The sequence below is a fragment of the Vulpes vulpes genome, chromosome 12 (genome assembly GCF_048418805.1).
Source record: "Vulpes vulpes isolate BD-2025 chromosome 12, VulVul3, whole genome shotgun sequence".
Lineage (NCBI taxonomy): Eukaryota > Metazoa > Chordata > Mammalia > Carnivora > Canidae > Vulpes > Vulpes vulpes.
The window spans coordinates 57,113,751-57,130,762 of NC_132791.1; the positions used below are offsets into that span (position 1 = coordinate 57,113,751).

At 35.0% G+C, this 17,012-nt stretch overlaps 1 protein-coding gene across 1 annotated transcript in view; it reads left to right on the top strand.

Moving 5' to 3' along the window:
* Positions 1-17,012, top strand: part of FBN2 (fibrillin 2) — a 238,935-nt gene that overhangs the window by 143,284 nt on the left and 78,639 nt on the right. The window contains exons 16-20 of the mRNA XM_072728645.1: positions 3,260-3,412; positions 6,242-6,295; positions 7,871-7,996; positions 10,572-10,697; positions 15,456-15,575. Coding sequence (XP_072584746.1) covers positions 3,260-3,412; positions 6,242-6,295; positions 7,871-7,996; positions 10,572-10,697; positions 15,456-15,575 — 579 coding nt within the window. The remainder of the gene's footprint in view (positions 1-3,259; positions 3,413-6,241; positions 6,296-7,870; positions 7,997-10,571; positions 10,698-15,455; positions 15,576-17,012) is intronic.

The window sequence follows — 17,012 nt, forward strand, 5'->3', positions numbered from 1 at the left end:
CTTTGCCCTGTTAACCTTATGAATAGAGGTGGATGTCACTTGCTCCTCCAGTAGGAATTACAGCCACTCACTTCTGCCTGTAGGAATCCCAGGCAGAGCCGGGCACAAAGCTCTTCACCTAAACTATGTTCTTCTATTAGTGCATATTTGTCTTTGAGTCCCTGGAAAGTTCTCTTGGGACCAGTGGTGAGGATGGAAGCACCCCGAACTCATGAACGCATAATCTATCTCTTGACAAAAAAAAAAATTCCTCCTCAAAAAGTCCTCTCTTAATTGTCACTGTTTCAAATGATGTCGTCTATATTGGGAGGGTTTTCAGGACCTGGCAAGTGATTTCCCATATCCACTTCCTTCAGGATATAGTCTCAAAATTCACCTCGTTATTTGATATTTAGCCCCTTGGGAATTCAGCTTAAGTTTCCTTTTTCCCTACATTAGCTTAAGAGTATTTTGATATCATTATCAACACTGTTGGACACTTCTGTTAGCTGAAAGGTTAATTTTCTTTATCCTAGTTATGGTCCTTAATAGCTCTATGGACTTGGGCAAGGTACATTACTTTTCTTTGCCTCCTTTCCTCATTAGTTTTTTTGAGAATTAAATAAGTTAGTATTAGATTTATTTATACAAAGCTCTGAATAGTGTCTGGAATTTAACATGCCCAATAAATTAGCTATTGCAGTTATTATTGTTTTATTAAACTAGAAGAGTGGCCTCACCTGTAGGGCATAGATGTCTTGGAGTTGCTACTTTAAGCAATAAAGAAAAGTTGACACTAAAGAAAAAAAGAATAAAATTAACATTTTGCATCTATGCATACTTTACCAGCAATTGTAGAACCTGAGAAAATCCTTTAAAAATTCTATTCTTTAATTAAGAAAAGTCATGGAGAAATTTGACAACACAGAAAAGATAACAGCTCAGCAGTGTTTAGGTCCAGGCCCGCACCAAAATATTTATGTGATGGTGCTTTCTTTCTTTTTTTTTTTTTTAATTAATTTTTATTGGTGTTCAATTTACCAACATACAGAAAAACACCCAGTGCTCATCCCGTCAAGTGTCCACCTCAGTGCCCATCACCCATTCCCCTCCAACACCCGCCCTCCTCCCCTTCCACCACCCCTAGTTCGTTTCCCCGAGTTAGGAGTCTTTATGTTCTGTCTCCCTTCCTGATATTTCCTAACATTTCTTTTCCCTTCCTTTATATTCCCTTTCACTATTATTCATATTCCCCAAATGAATGAGAACATACACTGTTTGTCCTTCTCCGATTGACTTATTTCACTCAGCATAATACCCTCCAGTTCCATCCACGTTGAAGCAAATGGTGGGTATTTGTCGTTTCTAATTGCTGAGTAATATTCCATTGTATACATAGACCACATCTTCTTTATCCATTCATCTTTCGATGGACATCGAGGCTCCTTCCACAGTTTGGCTATTGTGGCCATTGCTGCTAGAAACATCGGGGTGCAGGTGTCCCGACATTTCATTGCATCTGAATCTTTGGGGTAAATCCCCAACAGTGCAATTGCTGGGTCGTAGGGCAGGTCTATTTTTAACTCTTTGAGGAACCTCCACACAGTTTTCCAGAGTGGCTGCACCAGTGTGTGATGGTGCTTTCAATGCCTCTTCCTTTGTCCACCTATGAGCAGTGTCTTAGTTAAAATGAACTAAGATTCCAATTTGGTGCCTTTGAACAGTTAAAGGTTGACTGTCCTCATGAAAAATAGAAGAGAGAAGTAAAGTAGTCATCATGTTTTTTGACTATTTCCTATGTGTTTCACATACTGTGCTTTGTGCTTCACAAACAACTCTCATTTATGGTATAAATTCTGTCCTTATTTAATGGATGAGAAAAGTGTTAAATATTTTAGGTAAGATCCATCACACAGGGACCAGAACCCAGGACAATTCATGTTCCCAAAACCTACACATATGGTACATTACTTTCTCTTCCATGGACCTTCTTGTGTTGGGTATTCTAAACAACTTTGTTAATCTGTAACCCATACCAGTATACAATGTGTCTCACTCTTCCAGTGAGTACCATAGCTTTTTATCAACTTGCTTTTAAAAATTGTATGAAGATCATGTTCTCAACATGAACACAGAAATAAATTTAACTGTTCTTTGATGCCTTCTGAGGTGATAGATGTCATTCTAGGAACTCACAAAAATCATATTGTAAATCCTAAACTATGTTCTTCTATTAGTGCATATTTGTCTTTGAGTCAAGTCCTACTCTTACACATAACTTGGAGCTGACTTTGCCAGACTTCATCTCAGCAGAAGCAGAAGGGGACAACATGTCCTCTCTCTAGGATGGTTGTGGTAAATCTCATGTCCTCTTCCATGTGAGCATTCACACATCTCATTTTCTAGTGCAGCTGTAAATCTCACTATTTTAATGAGAAACATCACCAGATCATAAGCAGTAGGTGACTCAGTAGGTTACTCTCTATAATAAGTAGATGAAGTTATTTCTAACAAGTTGTGAATAACTATGTCAGCATACTGTTTAAAAATCATGCTGCTTCTCTGGCCTCTCTGGTGATCTTCGTTTTTTATAGTTCACCATTTACTGTCTCATAAAGTTGTAGCATATTTTATGAGAATTCAGAGCAAGAGCCTAAGCAGGGTATGCTTCTTCGGGACATAGCATGACACAACAGGAACAGGAAGAGCGTTGGAAGTCATGTAGCCTGAGTATAAACTCCAGCTTGAGCAGTGGGTAGTCTAGGACGTGGAGCTACTTACAGAATCCCTCTGAATCTTGTCTTCCTCATCTCTAAAATATGGATAATGATCACTGTCCTATGGAGTTGGTGATCAGAATGTTTAACAAGATTATGTCTGTAGAGCCACTAAACACAACACTGAGGACACACAGCAGTGGCTTTTATTTTTACACCTGGCTTTTTTGTGAGTCTGAGATTAAGACCCAGTCACAGTAGTCAACTGGGGCTTGGCAAGAAAAGCCTTCTAACTCAGAAAGTTGAAGTAAGAAATTTCTCCCAAGTAGTGTCCTCTCAAGGTTGTTTACCATCCTGCACTTCATTGTTCCTGAGAAATTCCAAAGTGGAAATAACACGTGTCATTTTGAGTATAAGATAGCCAGTGAAAGAAGAAGAGAAGTGGCAGGTGCCCTCTAGAAGTTTCCCATCTAGTAGCCACTTAGGTGAAAAGAAGCCCTCAGCTTTGAAATCTCTTTATCTCCATCAACATTTCGAATCATTGTTCTTTTACCTCCTTTTAGATACTCACATGCGCAGTACATGCTACGGTGGGATCAAGAAGGGAGTGTGTGTCCGTCCTTTCCCTGGTGCGGTGACCAAGTCTGAATGCTGCTGTGCCAATCCAGACTACGGTTTTGGAGAGCCCTGCCAGCCCTGCCCTGCTAAAAATTCAGGTAGTCCCATTGGCCAGTTTCACATCTGGTAAAGAATCTAGAAAGGTAACATTAGATATCTGGCCAAAGAGGACATAAGCTCTGTTTTCAGTTGAAGAAATCAAAATCTGTGTTGGTATGTGAGGCATAGAATGAGGAGATTTGGCCTGTATTTACCTATGATCTCTGGGCAAAGTACATACAGGGAATAGAAGAATGTATTCGCTGACCTAATTAGGATTGTTACAACAGATTACAATTAAACCTGGATGCCTTAGCCTGTTTTTGACCTTTCATATCACTTTAAAGATGAATAGCATAAAATCTACTTGATACGTTCAAGGTTATAATAAATTCATAGGAGCCTGATTATATTTATTTATATTTCATCTTCCACAGCATAGTCTTAGTCTATAGTCTGTCAGTAGTTCCAGCAAGTAATAAACACTTTTACTGATTTATTCACAAATACATGCATATTACATGGTCTAATTCTTTGACTATTCTGTGACTCGTGGTTATCTATATTTTTACAAAATCTGTACTGAATTTGTGTAAGTACAATAGGGATTCAACAATAAATGCAATCTCTTTTTTTCTTTGAAGTTAGGGATAGTTGGAAGTATAGACAGGCAAACATAAACTACAGTTTAGTAGTTTATACTGGTTAGTGCCTTACAAAGGACAGAAACGGAGAACTGGGAGAACATGAAGGGGAAGGAACAGTAAGTGGTTTTGGGAAGTTGGGAGGGACTCCACGGGGCCAGGGGTGGGGGTGGGTGTCTGCTCAGTTTGGTTTTGAAAAAAAGAGTAAGAACATTCCAGATAGAAGGTGGAAGAAAGGGGTTTTAGCAAGGGGAAATGGCTTGTAATTCTTTTGAGAATCCTAAGTGGATTGTTCAAATGTTAGCAAAGCATCAGAGTTCTCTAGAAAGGAGGAACTTCTTTTTTAAAAAAACAAGAAGAGTTAATGTAGGGAATTATGCCCTAAAAATATTTAAGTCAATTATGCATATACAAAAGAAGTATAGAAATTGGTAACAAGACTAGATAAAAAAAGAGAAGTAAACTAATAAAATCTGGAATCTAGAAACAGATGTGACAATAAATGGGAATGTAGGATACAATAAAGATATCGGTAAGGAAAGATCGAAGTAATGAATATTGTTGATAAATAGTAGGAAAAAATTGTGGAATTAGCTCCCTGCACTAGACTTACGAAATAATCCTCTTTTAGATAGAATATATTAACTATTTGTTATTTTGTAATAATAAAGGACTCTCAGAGCAGAAAGCCGACACTAAAATACACATATAAATTGGAAAAATGTGTTTCTTAATTTGTAAGGAATTTACATTAATTGGTAAGGAAAGTTGAGATCATCTGTAGAAAAAAGTGCACTATGCACAAATAAGATTTCACAAAAAAAAAAAACAAATGCCAATGGTAGAGAACCACGTGATAGAATGTGCTAAAGTTAAAAAAAAATTAAAACAAGGTATCATTTTTGTTTATTAGATTGGTAAAGTTTAGATGCTTGCTTTTGCCCATATGAGTACTCTCTCGTACTGCTAGAAGGCTAACCTGGGGCATGTAAGAAGAGGAGAACTAGCAGAAGCCTTAGAGAGGCATAAATTCTGAGCAGTTTTACTTTCAAGAGATTAACCTAGTGATAAAATAGAATTTCACATTATTTATTATAATTGCTAAAAGTTGGACAAACCTGATCTCATCATTAAGACATGGCTTGAATAAATGTGGTACATCTACATAATAGAAAAAAATACTAGTCTATATTTAAATGGAATATTAACATAAATGTATATGACAAAGTGCAGAGGATCCTACCCTGCTCCCCTCTTAAACCTCTGTGATCTAGGCAAATCATTTCCATCTCTGACCCAATTTTTTCAGGTGTCAAAGAGGGGAAATAATGGTATCTAATTTGTGAATATTACTCAGCTATGAAAAAGAATGAGATCTTACCATTTGTGATGGCTAGGATGAACCTAGAAGGTATGATGCTTAGTGAAGTAAGACAAAGAGAGATACCATATGATTTCATTTGCATGTAGAATCTAAAAATCAAAACAAAGCAAACTCATAAAGTCAAAAGCAGACTCATAAATACAGAGAACAAACTAATGGTTGCAAGGGGGTGGAAGGGTAGGCCAAATGAGTGAAGGGGAGTGGAAGGTTTAGGCTTCCAGTTATGGAATCAGTTAGTCACAGGGATGAAAGGTAGAGCATAGGGAATACAGTCAGTGGTACTGTGACCATGTTGTGTGCTGAGGAATGGTAGCTACACTTGTGGTGAGCACAACAGAACATATCAAATTGTCCAGTTGTAATGTTGTACACCTAAAACTAATGGAACATTGTGTGTAAGCTACACTTCAATAAAAAATATATCCACTTTTTAATATTGGGAGGAGTAAATAAATTATTAGAGGTAAAATGCTAGAATAATACCAGACACATGGTAAATACTGTTAGACTAAGTATTGTCTACTATACTTTTGCTACTGAGAGAAAATAATGAAAAAGCACTCTCTACAATACAATTTGGAGGTTTTTTTTAGTTTCCATACATAGAAAGTATTTGTAACATTTATTAATATATTAGCTATGTTCAGAGTGATAATAACTTAGTAGTTTTTATTTTTATGTTTATCTGTGATTTTGGAATTCTTACAATATGTGCTATATTTCTATGTGCTAGAAAATAATAATTTTTTCATTTTAAAAATTATTACTAGTAATTTTTCTTCATGGTACTTCTGGAGTGATGTAAGTAACATGTGTATGGAGAGGTAGATTTTAATTTATGTATTTTTTTGATCTTCTAGCTGAATTCCATGGTCTTTGTAGTAGTGGAGTAGGTATCACTGTGGATGGAAGAGGTAACTATTCAATTCTCAATCTTACAGTAATTATGTGATTGATAGCTTTATGATTAGAACATGAATATGAATGTATTTAATATGTTAAAAATATATCAGTGTAAAATAATAAGATAAATTATCTCTTAGAACAGTGGTTATAAGCTAGGATGTTAATATGTAGATGTGCATATTTCCTAGCAGATAAATACTTATCTGTTACATATTGTTGAAAATGTCCCTGACAAACTTCAACCATAATTTTGTGGGTACTGTTGCTTAGGAAGAAACTAGAGTTGGTACTTAGATTTTTTTAAAAAGTGAGTCATTTTAAATTAAAAAAAATTGGTGCTGACATTTTAAAAATCTTTAAGACATATTTGATATGGATTAGGTTTGGGATTTACTACCCTAAAAATATGTTGTTAAGATTATTGATGCCTAAGAATACTGAGAGGATTTTAAATTTAAGTAAAGAAGTAAAATTTGTCGACATTTTCTTATTTTAAACTTATCAAGATGATTTACAAAATTCCACTCTGAAACCTTGAATATTAAATAAATACGTGTTTATAGCTTTAAGGTTATTTTGTATACATAGAGTATATACATATAGTTTCTTTCGTATTATTTTTAAAGAAAACTATAAGATACTGGTAGTCTTCACTTTACATATATAGTCTTTTCCGTTTGTGTTTGAGAAGATTTTAGACACATTATAGATTAGTTACAGCAATATTGCATCTTTGCCATGAACATCAGAAACCAGAATGAAGAAACAAACTTTTACAAGGATGTTTCTCCCAAAAATGAAAAAGCTGGCGTTTCTGGCATATGTTAAGGTCACCCAAATTCAAGAAAACAACTGTTAGGATTAAAATTTGAGCATAGTGATCAAAATTTGATTTTGTATTTTTCATCCCTTCTCAGTATAGTCCTCAGCAGAGCCAGCCACTTGTGGGAACTACAGGGTTGTTACAAACAAGCACATTGCTCCTCGAGTCTTACTGCCCATAGCTGACAGAGTAGTCCTGTTCATGGGTTATTGTAAAACATTGTGTTGTTAAGCATCCACATTTGAACTGTCCTCTCCATTAATTTTAACTTCTCAAGAATGAGAAATATTTATTAAGTATCATATTACTTACTTGACTGTAAAAAAAATGATAATAAAATAGAAATATTCCATGCCGTTGGGGACCATAAAATTATATAGGTCACCCTAATAAATGTTTGTCTTTTAATTAGATGGTTATAATACCTATCAAGTTAAGTTTTCCTTTGGATTTTGAGCCAAGAGGCTATAAATTTCTTTATTAATTTTATCATAAATACCAGCACATTACATGGGTTAGTCCTTTTTATTTCTGCCAGTTTCCTTCATTTTTCTTTTAACTTACCATGGAATTATCCTGTAATCCCCCACTTTTATTCTCTTATTCCTTATTTTCATTTCCTTTCCCTTTCTGAAAGGCAGGCAAATTGTGGTTTTGCAGAGTTAAGCAGTTTATATGTTGAGCGGTCTTTATTAGACCTACATGTGTCAACAAACAATAAAATGTCTGTGAGCATTGAATTTTCCAACATTTAATGCAGATATCAACGAATGTGCTTTGGATCCCGATATATGTGCCAATGGAATTTGTGAAAATCTACGTGGTAGTTACCGTTGTAATTGCAACAGTGGCTATGAACCAGATGCATCTGGAAGAAACTGTATTGGTAAGTTGCCCTGACTATCCAGGAGCCTACTGTATAGTTTCATTCCATGGATTCTAAGAAAAATGTAAATACAAATAAGTGAATAAAACTGCAGCTCTTACAGTTCCTCTTGTTTCCTTCTTACTAAAAAAATAAAAAATAAAAATCCACCCAATTCTGTTACACAGTAACAAACTTTTTAGTAGCATAACTCAGTATTTAAATCATTCTTTTCCTAAATGAATTGATGTGTACCCAGTTATTGGCCTGTTGTATTTTTACACATATCTTAATCCTATAAGTTTTTTCACTGAGAAGTTGAGAATTAACAGGGCAGTATGGATAATAGTAAGTTAAGAAAATAAAGTATTACAGGTTGAAAACTTTGACTTACAAAGAAACAACTGGTTACTGCAACTTACCCAAACATGATTACTGAGATAGGTTTTTCTTTTTGTAATTTATAAGAGAACGTGAAAACTCAGTTCATGTACTTAAGAATTTGTGAAGAGTGTAGACTTTCTCATGGAGCACTCGAGTCCACTTTTATAAAATGAATGTTTTTAAATCCATCATATGTAATCATTGTTACATCTGATCATTGATGACTCTTATATTCATGTCTTGGTGACTGTACTTAGAAATACATTTTCCTACACTTGTCAGTACTGGCTCATTATTATTGAATATATTCACATGATCCTGAATTGAAGACATAAATGTAGTCAAGTACAGTTAAGCATACAGGCACCCTGCTGAAAACAGGGAGATTTGGTGAGCATTTACACACTGACACAGTTTGTGGCATTATTTAACTTTTTAAAGTAGGCATATGAATATTTTTGATAAAAATTAAAATTACATTTTAAAATAAAAATTAAGCTGAACTTCAATTTTAGTCTGCTAGAGTTTCTGTAACAAAGTAGCAAAATTTGAGTTGCTTAAAGCAACAGAAATTTATTTTCTCATGGTTTGGGAAGTCAGAAGTCTAAAATCAAGGTTGTCCAGGGGGCTGTGCTCTCTCTCATGGCTCCAGGGGAAGATCCTTCCTTCCCTCTTCCAGCCTCTGGTGTGTGCCTACAATCCTGATGTTTCTTGGCTTGTAGATGCATCACTGTGGTCACATGTCCATCTTTTCCCTGGGTATTTTCACATCATCTTCCTGCTGTGTTTCACATCATTTCCCCTTTTTTATGGATGACAGTCATGTTGGATTACAGCCTCCCCTAATGATCTCGTTTTAACTTAATTACTTCTTAAACATTCCTATTTCCAAATAAGGTCACATTATGACTTCAACATAACTTTTTTGAGGGACATATTTTAACCCACAGCATGGAATAGTGGATAAATTATTTGTAATACAGCCACTTAATGCAACATATGATAATAGGGAAGTTTATGGTAATGCTTAAAATATAGAGTTAGTTTTTAAAACTCAAAATTCAGAATTGGAGCAAAAATATGATACTCAAAGGAAAATATCAGATAAAATACAGAAAATAATATTTATCAGAGCTGATGGAATCATATCAAATGTGTTTTCCAAATTTTCACAACATATTGTGCATATTGTTTGGTAAGGCACAATTGTTATTTGCAAGATTAAAACAATATAAATTGAAGGAACTGTTCTCTCCAAATTGCAACTTCTTTTTCTTTCTGTTATTAACTACATTAGCAAAAGTGAGTGTGGATAGGAAGAGAGAACTCAGTGTGAGCTTCTTAAATCTGAGCTGTAGACAATATTTTCTAGGCTGTTCTAGGCCATTAAAGGAATATACAAAATAGATCATTAATTTCCCACTAATAATGAATTGTTTCTGAAGTAAAAACGTAATGGAAAAAGAGTAGTAAACACCTTTTGTTTAACTGCCACTTAATGTGTTTTTATTAGAATTTTAATCAGAAAAATGTTTTTAAAAATCATCTATTATTTTTATTACATATAAATAAATCCATAGTCAAGTGAGTTTAATCTTTTGATATATTTCATTGGTGCTTTAAAATATATAATATATGTGTGTGTGTATGTTGATGTATATTCATTCCAAGAGCTTCAAAACATTTTCACAGTAGCCACCAGTATAGAAATGTTCCATATGAGTCAAACCAAATATATTTTGCTTAAGATCAATGAATGTGCTATGAGCACAGAAAGACTAAGAATGGCAGGCGGAGAAGGGTGAGGTAGGCAAAGGGGATTAAGAAGTGCCAACTTCCAGTTATAAAATAAATATGTCGTGGGGATGAAAAGTACAGCATAAGGAATACAGTCAATGTTGCAAAAACTTTGTATGGTTTGTACACTTAATACCATGGTGAGCATTGCCTAATGTATGTAAATACTGAATCACTATGGTGCAGACCTGAACCTAGTAGAATACTGTATATCAACTATATTCAACTAAAAATATATTGAGTTTTTAAAAGGAGAGATGAAAAAAATAAATAAACAAACAAATAAATAAATTAAAAGGAGAGATGAAATCAAGGAGGGAGTGAGGGGAGGAATCAAATAAAAATAGAACCTTGCTGGTCCCTGGCCTATTCATTTCACTATGCGTGTCTCCTGTCTTCTACTGACTGCTTTCAGACATTGATGAGTGCTTGGTCAACAGATTGCTTTGCGACAATGGCCTGTGCAGAAACACGCCCGGGAGTTACAGTTGTACATGCCCCCCTGGGTACGTGTTCAGAACAGAGACTGAGACTTGTGAAGGTAAGAGCCATCTTCCTCACCATCGGGGTGAGTAGTAAGCACTAAGAGATATGCATGGACGTTGGTCAAGTACATCGATGAAAAAAGATAGCAAACAAACTATTATCTAAATGTTTTTTTAAATATAATAATCTTTTTCAGCTCATCTGCCAGTTTTAGGAATAGCATGTACTGAGATGCCCGGCCAGTACATGTGACTCTTGATCTCGGGGTCATGAGTTTGAGCCCCATGTTACTGTAGAAATTACTAAAACAAATAATAAATCTTAAAAAAGAGAGGAAGAAAAAGAAAAGAGCATGTACCTATCCCAGTTTACAAAATCTATCAGTTTGGTTCCATTCAGATCAAATATCAACAAACACTTTGAAGTTCTGGCTGGGGTAGGAGGCGGGGGGTGCAAAGAGTTTGTTTTACTTGCTAAAATAAAATGGCAGATTTTTGTATGTTTTCTTTTCCCCTTTTAAAAAATACTAGGACATATCCACACTGGCCTTGGGGGACCTGAATCGTAGTGGTAGAGTCAGCCCTGAGGCATTTTATTTATGAAATGAATGATAAATCTCAGAGGTTGGCCCGTAAAATATTTGGGGCCTGAGTCAATATGGCCACCTTACATAAATCTATAGTCTAAGAAAATTGTCGTTTTCATTTGATTTAAAAGTTATCGTTTGGGTTTCTAGGTCATAAATCACTGTTTAAAAAATATCTTCATTTTCTTCCAACCACATTTCTGTACAAGGGATGTTATGTGAGTGGCTTACATGACAAAACGCCTCATTTCCGCTGAGATACCAGCTGAGCAAGCTGTGCATTCAATTATGTTTTTGTTTCTTGATCAAAGTACTGTGTATTTCAGAATAATCTGTTATATGACTACTAGTCATTGTTCTTTTTAAGTCTCACTGTGTGGGCCTGTAGAAGTGTCTGATGACATTCTCAAATCCAGAAACTGCTGCCAAAGTCACTTACAAAAAAAAAAAAAAAGATTTAATCTTTAATTAATTTGAACAGACCTTTCCTTATCTGTTAAAGTATTTATTTCGTAGTGACTCCATAGCCAAGAAAACAGCAATAGTAATATGATGCAAAAAGATGTTAACATTCTCTCTTCATCTTATTGTTTCATTTCAAAGCATTCTTGTGAACAGAAACAAGTTAGGACTTGAACAAGATGCAAGAACACAAATGACTCAGCTGAAGTCAATGAAATGCAATTACAACGTGCAGTTCTAAGTTTGGATTGAATTGGAGGGACCATTGAAAAACAATAATTAGCCTGGAAAAAAGAAATAAGAAAACCTCAGTATAAAATGTACTTTCCCTAAACTTAGTCCTGATAACTGTCCTTTTGGAGGAGATCCTCAAAGAAAAGGGCTCACTTCCATCCTACTTGAAGATTTATCTTTCCCATAGCTGAGCAAAACTGCTCAAAACTTAAGAGTTTTGAAGATCTTTCTGTCAGATAGAAAAACTGCCTTTCAGAGGAGCTCAGGCTTTGCCAATATACTCACCTAGAATGTTTCCTACTAGCACCCATTTCCACCCACTCTGACACCCGTCATCCTTCAGAATTGCTCTGAGATACTTACTTTGTAAAAAGATATTCTAGCCATATTTCCTCCATTCATTTTTTTGGAGGATGGGAGAATGGATTTCAAGAGTTGTATTTTTTTTCCTTATTCCCAGTTTTCTGCACTCCTTTCCACTGCCTTTATCCATTTTATAAACCTATTGTGTTTTTGAGGATAAGTTTCTGTTAAATGTCAAGAAACACTGAAAGCAAGAGCACTGTAGGACACCTTCTTGGTTTAACTGGAAAGCTGATGAACTGGTTTGCCTGCCCACAGTCACAATACCCTTTGGTGCTATTGGGAGAGAAGCACGTGATAGGGAAAACTAAACTGTCTTTGAATCAGTTTGATCCAAGTTCTGTTTGTGCACGGAATTATCAGTGATATTTATAGCATATTTCCACTATTTAACAAGTAAGAGGGAATCAAAGGATATGAAGAGCCCAAATACTGAAACGTAAATCAAAGGAAGGGATTTGCCTGCCTATAGGAACAACTGAAGAATAGGAGTGAATGATGTTTAATAACATTGGATGACTACATAAATAGAAGGGACATTAATACCAATCAGGCAACAGCACTGGTTAGGATGAGTGCCCTTTACTTTTGTCCAGAGGATAATTATTCCCGATAAATCTAAGTATTTTCTTTAATACAAAATATATATCTGTCTTTCATAAGAAAGAAGTTCATGTTATGTAAATAAAAGAGAAATGACAGAAATATTTTGGCTCTAGCTTTATGACATTGGTGGAAATAAAAATGATTTATTGTGAGAAACCTAACCAAATAACTTATTTCTCACTTTGTTCCCACTGCTGAGTTATTTGCATTTTATTAAGTGGTTTAAAAAAAATGACTTGAAAGCCACAAATCTCTTTTTCCCTTGGGTCTTCTTATTTCTACCATTGCATTTATATAGTAAATGTGTCTGCCTGGAGCACTTCTCTTTTTTCTATTCTTTATAAACTAATTTCCAAAGACTAAGCAGAGAATTATTAGCAGATTCACTGGAGACTCTAGCTTTCTCTGTACATATTTACTACAGTCACTAATTTTGCTTGTCATTCATGTTTTCAACAGGCTATTTTAAATATATAATAAATAGCAGTAATAATAAAGATCTTCTGATATTTCAGACTGAAGTTATAAAAAATTTATTTTACTTTTTTTGTTTGAGCTCTGCGAGTCTGTGAAAGTTAACATTTTTACAGCAAGCACTGTGGTTTAGATTGTGTTTCCAGTGACATAACTAGTTAAATGTAAACCAGATGTGCTTTGAAGTTTATTTCCAGGAATGTACAGTGAACTGTTTCAATTCCTGGTTCCATGACATTTGTAACATAAAAACATTGTATTTAAAGAAAAATTAAATAGTTGATATTTGTAGCTGTCATTGCATGTGTTTATAGTTTTGGAGTTCATAATTACTTAATTTAGAATAGGGATTTGAAAGTATATGACATTGACATTTTGCTTTTTGGGGGAGCTTCTTATAAATGAAATTAATAGGTGAATTGTATATAGTTTGTCCTCAGATTAGTTATCTCCTTTTTTTTTTTTTTTTTTTTTTTTTTTTTCTGATTCCTTTTTTACATTGTGGTTTCATTAAAAGAATTCTAATACTCTGGAATAGATGTTTTTCTTCCAAATATGGGCTGTATTTATCAAACCTGTTCTTCTATTTTTTCCTTGAAGAGGATTTCTTAGAAAAAACAACCTGAAGAAAAAAAAGATGCTTTCATATTTCTTCAGTTTCTACTTCAAGAATTAAATTAGTACCTGTGTACTTCTTTTGTAATTTTGAAGTAAAAGGAAAGTACATGCCTATTTTTCACATTGATTTTTAAATTTGCATTTTAGGGCCACAGACTTGCAAATTAACAGTGAGCCCTGCCTTTTTGGGACCACTTTTGATTCATATTTGACTTGGGATGCTCAGGAGTAAGCATGGCAGCCTTTCAGTTATTTTCATGTTTTCCTCAATCTAATACTTTATATTTAACTCAAAGAGGTCTTTAGGAAAAACAAAAAACAAAAAAACAAGTGCTGTGGTAAGCTCAGAAACCCTTATGTTCACCAGCAACAAAAAATGTGTTGAGATACGCCCACCTGTTTCAGCTAGTTATCTTTGCATCCCTTCTTTAGATTGAGTGGTTGAACTTAGATCCTGAGGGTCACTTTTGGATATTGTTTCTAGTACTTAGACTGAAGCCTGCATTTTTAATTAACTCCTGTTAAACTAATTCTATTGGCTTGAGATTTGCTTTAGTTACCACTTGAGAACATGGGTGTGCTCTGTTTACTTATGACCCTCAATAGCAATTGTTTAGAATATGCCATCTGATTTGATTAAGGACTCAAAGCAGATTAATGATAGTAAAAGTCTGTTTCAAGCAATCAAAAGTTCTTTTTTTTATTTTACCAAAATCTGTTAGCTTTAACAGACTCTCCACACCATACACCTAAATATGAGCAGAGAGAGAGGCAGATAAGGCCAGGAAAAGAATGCGCTACTCAGTATTAAAATTTCATCCCTTGTTTCTTGATTTGTACCCAGGACCTGGGAGTGAAAGCCGACATTGTGATACATTGTCTCTAGTACAGGCTTTTTATTTCTTCTAAAACCTCCCAGAACCACAGATGACAGAAACAGTCAACCTTTGTTTGTGCACAGCATATTGTACCCTGGGGGGTGTGGGGGGGGGAAATATATATATATATATATATATATATATATATATATACACACACATATATATATACCACTTTTTATTATATTATTATATAATATATATACACACATATATATGTATATATGTGTAGATATAGATATGTTGCTTTCCATGTATTGAGAATTCAGATTTCCCACAGGGCAATTATATCTTACTGTGGGGGAAATCAATCCAATTTATGTAAAGTTGTAGTGAAATGGTGACGAGTAACATACTAACCCCTTCTGCAATACTGGGCTGATTCCTGTGGTCCTACTGAGCCCCTCATCTGTGTGTATCCATGCTGTAAAATTCATGTCTCCATTCCCCATTCACTTTATGCCTCATAGATCCATATTAAAACTGCAAGAGCCAAGTTTACCAGACATTCTGGCATAGCATGGCTTGTTGGAATAATATTTTCCAGAAACACATGGCAGTTCTAACAGAATCTTTTCCTTCTGGGTTGTAGATATAAATGAATGTGAAAGCAACCCATGTGTCAATGGGGCCTGCAGGAACAACCTTGGATCTTTCAATTGTGAATGTTCTCCTGGCAGCAAACTCAGCTCAACAGGATTGATCTGTATTGGTAAGATTCACGCACAGTGTGGTGTTTCGGTTTCTCTGCCAACAGAAGGGGGGATGGCAGGCCTCACTGTGGATGAAAGCAGAGCGGGACCACAGGAAGCTAGTAATGAGGACTTACTCCAGTTGTTTGCTCTCATTATCGAGATAGGCGTAAAACATGATAGCATAAATGGGCAGGCTCTTGAATTTTGTTAGCTTCCCAGAAGCGTTCCTTTCGCATGAGTAGATGTATTATGCTGTGAGTTGTGAGCATTTGCATACCACACACATATTTATGTTCACTGCCTTGGGAATACCTTAGGTACCAATACAACCCTTGCTGCATACTTTTTATAACAAGTTTCAAAACAAAAATGAGATAAGAATTTGGACTCGTTCACAAGACAAGAATTTGAGGATTTTAAACTTTAAACAAATAGAAGGAGTTTAATATTTTTTCATTTCACCCATCAATCATAAATGTATAGGCCCAGGGAAGAAAAGAGAACTGTTTTCTTGCTTTTGGAAATCTCTAAGGAGAAAGATTCCAAAACTTCCAAACTGACATCTTTTCGTAAGTCTCAAAACATTTAAGGTTGGTTTGGGATAGTGATGGTAGCACACATATAAGATAGTCTGATCTGTTACTGTCAGAAGTAATTCAGTACATGTACGGGGGAAAAAAACATACCTATCATTTTGGCCTGCCTCTGGTATCTGTGGGCCCATTGGCCAGGCATAGGACAGTTCCTATGATTAGCTGGTATCCACCTTTAAAGTGAACTAAATCTATTATTTCCAAATAGGAAGGTTGTTTTAGTTTTATACAGTGCCAAATAAATAAGCAGTTTCTGTTTGTTATCTAGCCATTATGAATTTTCACTTTAATGTTTGTCAAATACAATAGTGTTTTCAGTATTCTGAACAATATTCAGCTGGATGGTAGAGTATCTGTTTGTTACATGAAGAGAAATAACCAAGTACAAGCTTATCAGTGAAAACCTACCCTTTGGAAATGCCAGCTCTTCATCTCTCAGTGAAGTGTAGCTGGTGAAATTTGAGCCTTGGTCAGCTCTCCATTTAGGAAATAGACTGTCATCTGCCTGGGGCATTACTTTTTTTTTCTCATAGAATTCCTTTGGGGGAAGGGCAGAGGTTGGATCAGGTGAGGCAGAAATATTTTTGCTAGGCCACAATTGCCAACTGAGATGTAGTCATTTTATTGTGCAAAGGAAATGAACTCAGCATTAATTAGTGTCAATTAATTGTCAATTAATATCAATTAATTAATGTCTCAGAAAATTAAACCTATATGCCACTTGGGCATCAAAGGGTATCTTAGTTCTTGCTTCATCCTAAAGAATTTTATTATTTTGGCCTCTTACCTTGTATTTATTAATAAAAAAGAAAAAAGACTTTTTACTCCCAAATCATTATGTTGGGCAACTAAACACCGCCG